Source organism: Trachurus trachurus, assembly GCF_905171665.1.
Source record: "Trachurus trachurus genome assembly, chromosome: 6".
NCBI lineage: Eukaryota > Metazoa > Chordata > Actinopteri > Carangiformes > Carangidae > Trachurus > Trachurus trachurus.
Genome location: NC_139897.1, coordinates 11804583 through 11814711, shown reverse-complemented (window position 1 = coordinate 11814711; position 10129 = coordinate 11804583). Strand labels below are relative to the sequence as shown.

Sequence of the window (10129 nt, the reverse complement as noted above, 5' to 3'; positions counted from 1 at the left end):
AACAGAAGAAGCACACAAATAGTTGATGATCACTCAAAAACATTGGTACACACAACTTCAGCACACATAAAAGCGTATTTACAGCACTGGCACACACCAAAAATAGGCACACAAATTACAACACAGTAACCAGTCACAGATACTGAGCTACATAAGGCTTGACAACAAAACTTCCTCAGTGCTACATCTATGCTGAGTTTGTGATGTACAGGTTGTCACTGTCACACCCATTTAAAAATACTAAGTAATACACACAACAATGCTACAGGACTATCAGGTGGGTGATGGGCCGTTATGGGTCATACACATAGTGGTTGGTACACCATGGTTCATAACACAAACTGACTCTGTTGGTTGTCTGCTCCGGTGCTGTCGCTGGGTCTCTATAAACATATAAAAAAACAATAACAAAAATAAATTATTACACAAATTATGTATAATGGTGGAAATGATGGCGGTGATGGATACCTCTGAGGTGCGGGGAGAGGTGAGGGATGACACTAGCTTGGAGAGTAAAGAAAATGTGCTCCGTTAGTTCCTCATGGTAAACAAGAGGTTTACCATGTATTTCCCATGCTTAGCCAAGGCATCAGACAACGATGTACTGTCTGTGTACAGAGGTTGGACTCTGAGTCGGTTAATAAACATGCCCGAGATCATGCTGCGTTTTACGGGTTGATGTACAGTAGTTCAGTCACTGTCATGCGTTTGTATACTTTGTGTCATGCTGCTCACAGTCACCTCGTTTTTTTATGCTCTCTTTGACCTGAACATTGGCAGGAAGAGGGTCAAACAGCAGCTGAAAGCACTAGCCTCAAGCTAGTACGAAAGGAAAGTTGTATGTATGCATAGTGCTGTTGAATAAAAACGGAGTCTAAACACTCATTGTGTATAAAATTTATTTCATGCAAGGACTTATATTTACATATTTTTTTTATTTGAATACCTTTCTGTTGCATAAATGTAAAATACATGCGTTTACCTTTCCCCAAGTAGACCCACATCCCATACCGTGTCGCATTGGAATTTTTTTTTTTCACTTGAATTGCATGAGCATATAATTCACCTGCATCTCTTCACATCAAATCTTCACAAGGTTTTTTTTTTTTCTTTTTAAATATATAACGTCCATTAATTACCACAAGAGACATGAAGAAGAAGAAGAAACAAAATTAGATGAGTTGCTATACTTATATCTTCTTCTAGAAATTAAAATTTCTAATTGGTCAACATCATATTTGTTAAAGTGCCCTGAAAAAATTGTGCATAATTATTGGGACAGTATCAATACATGTAACAGTAACAGTATTGATGTTTTAAATCAATAGACAAACATAGTGCAGGAGTCATCCTGACATCTCTTGTTGATCATAACTTCATACTGTATATTGGCTCTGTAGAGTTGCCTGGTCCCTTTTAATATTTTGTGCTTTATGATACAAAAATGTTCTTGAGTTCAGGAATATTAAGTCCGTATTTTTGTGTGTGTGTGTGTTTTTTTTTTCTTCTTTTTTTGCTCGAAATTGTGAATCTCACTAAAGGCTAAATTCTAGTATGCATTGTATGGTGCAAAAGTAATAACCATTTGGGCATTGTATTATGAGTAAGGGTACGAGGGTGCAAAAGATACAAGGTGCACCTTGCAAATAAAGCTTTCATTACACTGTTATGAGCATGGTATAAAGTAGGTTGATGCTACACTGGGAGCACTTCTGTAATATCATGTCAATTAATTACTCACTTTTACTTTGCCTCACCAGGTACGAAGGCACCGTTGTTTAATAATTCATGAGTCTTGCCTTAATTTAGGCATCACAGCAGTCAGTGAAAATGCTGCAGACTGTCGATACTGTTTAAAAACTCATACTACCTGTAAATATAGCTGTATAAAAACTATTTATGCTCATAACAGCATTGGTTGGCTTTATGACAGATTGTTCAAGTTCAATCACACTATTTTAGTTGGAGGCCCCAGTCAAATAAAAACAAGAAAATAAATATACTGTATGAATTTGGGGAAAGGCAAAGAATGGCAGCTACATAAAAATCTCTGCTATGACTGAGTCTCTTGTAAAGCTGTCTCAAAATGCATAAAAAATGACATAGCTTTAGAAGCTTTTGAAAGAAAACGTTTTTGTTTTTTGTTGTTTTTTTACAGTTAGCTTCTTGTTGAACATAATTTCTCATGCAGTTCATGCAAATGAACAAACAGTTTTAGTTCTTTTGACATTAGACGTATTCATCACTAGTATCATAGCAATTGTCATCATCTCCATATTGCATTGGACATCATGAACATGTTGAAATATTTTTGAATGGCCACTCAGATAACATTAAGCCTTTTCTGCACTTTCAGAAGGATAACGTCTCTACTTTGCAACGTACAAAGCACTTAAGAGGAGTTCCCTTAACAGCCGGCAATGGTACCTTTTAGATATGTTTAAAAGCCATGTATTGTTAATGTCCAGCATATTAGCAGGGGTTACATCTTATGAAAATTTCTTTCACAAAATTGTAAAAAGCAGATGAGATAAAAGTTACTGGCAAAAGAGTATGCGAGATCAAAAGCAACAGAGCAACAGGCAATGATTTAAACACAGGGAGAAAGTGGGGTTAGCCTGTGGTAGAAGTAAAACAGTGCTTTGTCTGCAACTTAAGTGACCCATGCAGAGTGGCATGTGCCAATGTTTTCTAGTCGAGGATATGATGACACACCCAAGGAGAACACTTGGGAAGAGTATTAGCACAGTTAAGATACAGTTTTCCAGAAAAAGAAAGAAATCAAAATGAAAAAAGCAGGAGCGAAGGCAAGTGTAAAAGCAAAATCTGACAGGAAGGATAAGAAGGAGGAGTGTGGACTGGCCTTCCAATGGCATTGTGTCTGCTACTCAACCATGCTACATAATGGATGGGATGGGAGAATGTGAGTGCTGCATTAGACAGGGTGGGCTGCAGGGCAGGGCGGACACTGAGGACACTCCAGAGGCATCCCCGCTCATGCCAGACATGCTGTTAAGGCTCCAAGGCTTTTCATAACCTTCAGTTGAAAAACAGAGAACGTTCTGAGTACACTGCAGCACTAAAATCCATGACAAATTGTTTTGGTGTTCCTCACTGGTAATACTACACCTGTTGCTTTCTTGTTTTTGTCTCCAAAGAAACAGGTCAACACAGACTTGAGACAGATTATTATTCTCCATGCATTGAGTGCATCAGGAGTACAACAGCATGCACCGGGTGGTACTGGAATGGTTCGGAGTATAACACTATAAAAGACTTGGAAAAGGTAGGCACCTCAGGCAGGGAATGTATTTCAGCTACAGGTAGAATTTCAGACTGTTGATGTGCTGGCTGCACATACAGCTAGAGACTAACTGGGCTCTCTTAGGAATGTTTTGAACTTTGATATCAAATCTGAATGAAAGTAATCAGTAAACTGAAACCTGGTATTAAAGTATAAAAATCAGTGAGCTTGAATTTGGCTCTTAGTGATATTAATATTTAACATTAGCCTTCCTCCATTTGTGTTGTGCTCCTTCACCATACTGATAGCACCCATCAGCAAGACACTTCATGCACCATTATGGTTCAAGAGCAATGTACTCATAAGTCAGGATCCCACATGGTATTTATCATTAAAACACACATATACATACATGATACACGCATAGCACAAATACTTTCTTAGGCATGTAAGACAACACATTCTAGATCATATAAATCTCGAAAATAGCTTTCTTACTGGTAAATAAATAGGGGGTATAACAGTATGCATGGTATCAAAAAATATATTATGTAGATGTGGACAATTATTATTGACATTTGTGGTGATTGTGCTTGGCCTTAACAGATGTTCTTATGACTTGGACTATATACAATTCCCAATGGGATGATTGAGGAGAAGCAGCTGCTGTGAAAGTGTGTGAAGGTTGTAATAAGAGGTTTTGTAGTTTTGTGTGTGTGTGTGACTGTGTAAGTGTGTGTGTCAGTGTAAAACTGAGGTGTAACACTCAGCAAAGAGGAATAAAGGAAGCGTATCCTGTCTACGGTCTACACGGTGTCAGTGTCTTACGGGGGCCTGTGATTGGCTGTTACTGTACGTACCCCTCCTCACTCTGCCCCCTGTGTGGTTGGGGCGTTCAGCGGTGGTGACCAGGAAGCAGGGCCGCTCTCTCTCACTAGGGCTGAAGATTTCCTCTGGAGATATGGCCTGGTCTATATGAGGACAATCCTCGTTGGCCAGAGCTGCGTTAGCTGCCTCACCGTTCAGCTTGGAATCTTATAAGAAGACAGTAAAGAAGAAGGAAAGAAAAACACACAGGAAAAAAAAATCTGGTTTCATATACCAGCTCAGTAATGCGTTCTTTAATATATCTGCCAGTGTTACGCTCCACAACCTGTAGGGATTAACCCGTGTAACAACACTGTATGTATAAGTGCTCTCTAATATTTCCCTTGTTCCATGTTTTTGAATACAAACTGTACCAAAGGTCAATAAATGCCTTTACACTAATGCAACCAAAGTAATTCTGGGGGAATCGAGTAGTTAAAACATCCGTTTTCATGCCATCATGATTACAAATACTTGGACACAGCTTCTCCGCCTTAAAGAGGGGAGGACTGAATCGCTGCATTAATAGGTGTAAAATCAATAGCAAGATCACTCACAGACTTCCTCATCTCTCTATTCGTCTATTCAGAGGAAAAGCTTTTCATTACATATGCATTGATTATTTTCTGTGGGAAATCATCAGCGTATTGAGGTGTGGGAACAGACGAAGAGTAGCGATGTGTTTGTTTTGTGAAGATGTAGAGGTGAGAGAGAGAATATACGACGAGTATGTCATCTTAGTTTCTTACCTTGAAACTTTATCTCAAAAACGTCGTGGGGGGTGATGGGGCTCTGTTGCGGGGAGCTGATCATGCTCGTCTTGCAGAAGTCAGGAGAACCGGGTTGCGGAGCTCGAGGGATGTGCCTGTTCTTTTTCTTTGGTAGTTTCTGTTTTGCCATGGCCAGCGAGTAATACATTCCAAAGTTGTTGACAATCACAGGGACGGGCATGGCGATGGTCAGCACACCAGCCAGGGCGCACAGGGCTCCCACCAGCATACCGGAGGTCGTCTGAGGGTACATGTCTCCGTAGCCGAGGGTCGTCATGGTCACCACAGCCCACCAGAATCCGATCGGGATGTTCTTGAAGTGCGTGTGCTCACTGGCTCGAGGGTCGTTGGGGTTAGCTCCAATCCGTTCAGCGTAGTAGATCATAGTGGCGAAGATGAGGACACCGAGAGCGAGGAAGATGATGAGGAGGAGGAACTCGTTGGTGCTGGCCCGCAACGTGTGGCCCAGCACCCTCAGCCCCACAAAGTGACGCGTCAGCTTGAAGATACGCAGGATACGCACGAAGCGGACCACTCTCAGGAAACCCAGGACGTCCTTAGCTGCCTTGGAGGAGAGCCCGCTGAGCCCCACCTCCAGGTAGAAGGGCAGGATGGCCACAAAGTCGATGATGTTCAGGGCGTTCCGTATGAAGTCAAATTTATTAGGGCAGAAAGTTATTCGCATTAGAAATTCAAAAGTGAACCACACCACGCAAACGCCCTCGATGTAGGTGAGGTAGGCCGCGGTCTCCGTCTCCTGGTAAGTGTGCGGCACCGTGACGTTGTCCACCAGCTCCAGATAAGTGCGGTTGATGATGGGGTTGAAGGCCTCGTGGGTCTCCAGACAGAAGGTGGTGATGGACACCAGAATAAAGAAGAGCGAGGCCAGAGCCACCCACTGAGCAGCAAACATGAACAGGGTGCAGGAGAAGAAATAGAGAGGAAGGGGAGAAGGGGGGAGAAGGACAGAGAGGAGAATGAGCACAGTAAGACATGCAAGGTGATTGAGCTCAACACGAGCTGCTGCCATTCTTAGCTCAACATAATGCAATTCAATCTGAGACAGTGGCAACTGGTTCGACAGTGACAGTGGCACTGATGCTCTCTCTCACTACCCGCCCTCCACCCCTACCTCCACCCACCCTGCTCTCGGTGTATCTTGATTCACACGTGTCATTGTAAAAGGGACAATCAATGCGCAATCTCCAGTCTTCCTTCCCCTTCCCTCTGCCTCTATCTCAAGGTCACGCCACTTTCATGGGTGTGCCTCATGCAGAACCACAAAGAGCCACCAACAGCAGCAGCAGTGGTCGAGCCATTAGTGTCAACCCCCGTGACTAAATTTAGCTGTGGGCTCTTCCCCCTCAGTGGCATCGGTACAGTAGGTCTTCCCTACACAAGGTCATCCTGTGCAGATGATCAGCTCTTGGGAATCGTAGTGAGTCGAGAGGCTCGCTGAGCTGACAACACACTTTTGTGAGAAACCTATATTTCCCCTAATGGCAAATGAGTACAAACGGGTACTTTAGCCTTCATCATGTTTCGATTGGATGATCACATTTCATCACATTTAGGTTACGATATTTCTGATGCATACTATGGTTGTAACAGATACAGTCCTCTCTCCTTGGTATCGATTGCAGCTCTGTCCTCATGTTATCGTCCTCTGATCATACTCTACTGGTTTACGGTATGTGTCAGCACTCATGTAATTTACTGCAGCTTGAATGGATAAAAAGGCAGCTATATCTTCAATGGATCATCAACAGATCAGAGCCGGTGAACAGAGAAGCTAGACAGGAAGAGTAGATATTTACTTAATCATCCACTGAGTCACAAAAGTTGGATCAATAGATGCACGTATACTTCTCAGACTAATGCATAGCATTGTTAAGTAGCTGGGAGGAGTAATGAATGGCATCATGGATGAGCAAGGTTGGAGTGGGGCATGTCTGGGCAAGAGGAAGTCGTATATATTCCACTGAGCAAAGGAAACTCAACATCTTAGTCAGTTGTGTCCATTCACAGTGTGTCAGAAAGGCAGGCATGCAGCATGAGACGGAAAACAGGCCCTCATCATAATATCTCATCACTGGCAATTCATCGCATTGTACTGAGGAAATCACTGCTGCTTATGAATGTCTGCTTCCCATCTATGACAGTATGATACTACAGAGAGAAACTGTGTATTAGCAGTGACTACTACAGCACACTGACAACATACTGACAACCGCTATGTGGATCTAAGAACTTAGTTTCTTGGGTCGCTGCGGTTCACACTCTGAAATATAGCATTTCAATGGCTGTGTGAGTTTTTGATTTCACTTTAAATTCAGTAGGCTACATAATGTTTACCCTGAGTGTGGTCAAGGGGGAAACTTGACATTTTATCACGATACAAACTTACTTTTAAAATGTAGCTCAGTCAAACTAACAGTGTTCAACCTGTGCTGACACAGTCTAAGAGAGATTTTAGTACGTGGTGCTGTTTTATCAGATTGCATAATGTTGTTTTGTCCACCCCCTCTACAGTATGTACTGTGCAAAATAACAAGTGCACCTTAGACTACAATCCAATCCAACACAACTGCAAGCAATAACTATCTTACCAGATAACACAGAGATGAGTCAACCTCACCAGCTTAACTTTAGTGGACACCTGCTCCTGAACCTTCAGGGGCCCGAAAGTTCACACGGTGCACATTTATAAATAACTTCATCTTTAACTAAATCATCATTAATAAAAGGCTGACCGCTCATTGGGGTTGTCCCAGTGGCTTCATTTGGCCCCGCCTGCACCTTACAGTTGCTGTCTCAACAAAAATGTTTATATTGTCATCTTGATTGAGTCAAGAAACTGTAAATAATATGCAACAATTTTGATATTTAACGCATTGTTTTAAGCAGAAATATTTCTAAATTAGATTTCTGTGGCTTCTGAACTGAGAACTGTTGCTGGTTTTCTCTTATCAAGTCCTTTATGACTGTAAGCTGTATCTCTTTGAGATACGAGCTGTTGTTTGGACAAAACAAGCTCTTTTATATATGTCAACTTGTACATTTTGGCCTGATTTATTGTGCAGTTAATCCAGAGAATAATCACATAATGAAGATTACACTGAGTTTCAGCTCTAGCTGGCGCTCATGTTCTTTTTTTCCTGCTGTTGTGCATGAATTAGCAAGAGACATGACAAATCTCCATCACCCCCACAGCCTGCACCCGCCAGTCTTATAAACCCTCGTTCTAATAAGCCACTTTCATGTCGACCGCTGATGCACTGGCTCGTTCAGCCCCCTGAGCATCCCACCCCTCAAACTGTTAAACAAATGCTGCATCTCATCAGACTGCCTCTTAAATTATGTGTCTTTGTGACAGCCAGGAACAGTGTGGCCTGAATGTAGGGTGACAAGCAAAGATTGTTTGCTCCTTATAGGCTAATTCTCACTGTTGCTGGCAAACCACAGACCTACAGTGTTATGCAGTGGCAAGGGTTTTCCACTAATGCATCCACAGAGAATAGAGTCTGTAATTAACTCTGGGGCTCAGTTCTAATTAATCTTCTTGCCAGACTTGGTGGAGCTCTGTCAATCTTTGCTCTGCTTTTTTGTCAAATGTAGGACACATCTGAGGAGCTTTCTGTGATGTAAAAAATCTTCTGCATTCAAAAGGCAAAACTGTCTGAACTGTGTGGATCTTTTGGTTAAACCACTCCCCCAAATGCTGTAAGAGTGCGAACATGTCAATACAGTTTACACTTGTTGGATGGGGCCTGATGACTAATTACACCAATCAGGCTGCCACAGCTGTTAAAGCAGTGTGCGGTGCTGCGGTCTTTGTCGGGGGGCAGTGGTCAAAAAACAGAAGGTGTAAAGTCAGTTCATTGTCATCAATGAGAGGCATCGCGCCCAGATGGAAAAGTGCCCGTGACAAAGACCAAAAATGTCACCTCGAACAGCAACCCAATTTTCTGTCTGGAGGTCTGCCACTAAAACTCTGGTGGTGCCAAAGATCTGGTTTCCTAGTGTGTAGCTGACCTATTTTAACCAAAGAGCCGGCCAGCTCAGGGATCCCTGTGTCCTGGAAATATCAATCCAAAGGACCTGTGAGAGTCAGACTGAGCCTCTTTATGTTCCTCTGTGAGGTAGAGGAGGTTGGTGGGAAATGATTTGCATGCAAATGGTTTTGACACATGAAGTCTTATGCTGATTTTTGCTCTTCCTCCCTCTCAGCACAGTCACATCCTTGCTGTGGAAACCCCAGGGAGCATAATTTCAAGGTCATCAAAAGCCTCTCTAAAGCCTTCCACATCCACCAGTCTTCCTTTCACCATCAAAGGACAGAGGTAAACAAATTCACAACTGTGCTTTTCAGCTTCAAACAAATGAAACATTTAAGAGTTTTATTTTAGCTCACAAAAACTCATTAAGGAGTTTTCCAAATCTGAAGTGGAGAGGGAAGAACAAAGCTATACTCACCCTTGCATATTTAGAGGAGTAAGGGTCCTCAAACAGGGCCCAAACACGTCTCTGCCACCGGCTCCACTGGCTCCCACTCCTGGCGTCATGCGTGTCAGCCTGCGCCAGCCTCCTTGTCATTTCATCCACCTCATCCGCATCCCCATGCTCCTGCTCCGGCTCAGCATCCTCGCTCCCCATGTCTAACAGGCCCCCCCCGCCGAAACTATCAAGGGCCTCTTCTGCCTCCCGGTGTTGGCGATAGGTCATCCAGCAGCATGGCTCCACGTCTGTCTCATCGATGCCCCAGAAGGCCAGTTCTTCCTCATAGAGGGGCCCGCAGACATCAGCCGGGCAGTGCAGCTTACCTGTCCTGTAGTAATTAAGGATATGTGCAAACACGCCGGGGTGGCGGTCGAAGAAAAATTCCTCGATCTTGGCATCATAGTCAAAGTGGTTGGGTGCATCAGGCTCGGCCAGCCAGGACAAGCGGGTGCCAGGTAGGGTGCGCAGGGTGCTGCGGTATGTCTGATGTCTGATCCCTCCCACGTTTATCACAATGCGATCCTTGTCGTCGCTCAGGCCCATTGCGTCCCTTAGGCATTTCTCCAATAAGTTCCCTTCATCTCGGGTAAGTCAAGGCGCACCGTGCAACTATATGCACAGCAGTGATTAAACTGAGGGAAACAATTACATAAGAAAAAGCAGCGCGCACAGCAACCTGTCGTTTCTCACCAACTATGAAAAGAAATCAGGAGTGCTTTGACACGCACCAAGCTACATTCCCTCTAAA

The 10129-nt window shown here is 43.3% G+C and overlaps 1 protein-coding gene across 1 annotated transcript; it reads right to left on the bottom strand.

Annotated features, from left to right (window-relative positions):
• Positions 1 to 2897: 2897 nt before the first annotated feature.
• kcnc1b (potassium voltage-gated channel, Shaw-related subfamily, member 1b) lies at positions 2898 to 9924 on the bottom strand (the record flags this gene model as incomplete). Its single annotated transcript, XM_083974189.1, has 4 exons — positions 2898 to 3037; positions 4105 to 4278; positions 4861 to 5779; positions 9358 to 9924. 4 exons carry the CDS (start codon positions 9922 to 9924, stop codon positions 2898 to 2900), a joined length of 1800 nt encoding a protein of 599 aa, XP_083830315.1.
• Between the last annotated feature and the right edge of the window lie 205 nt (positions 9925 to 10129).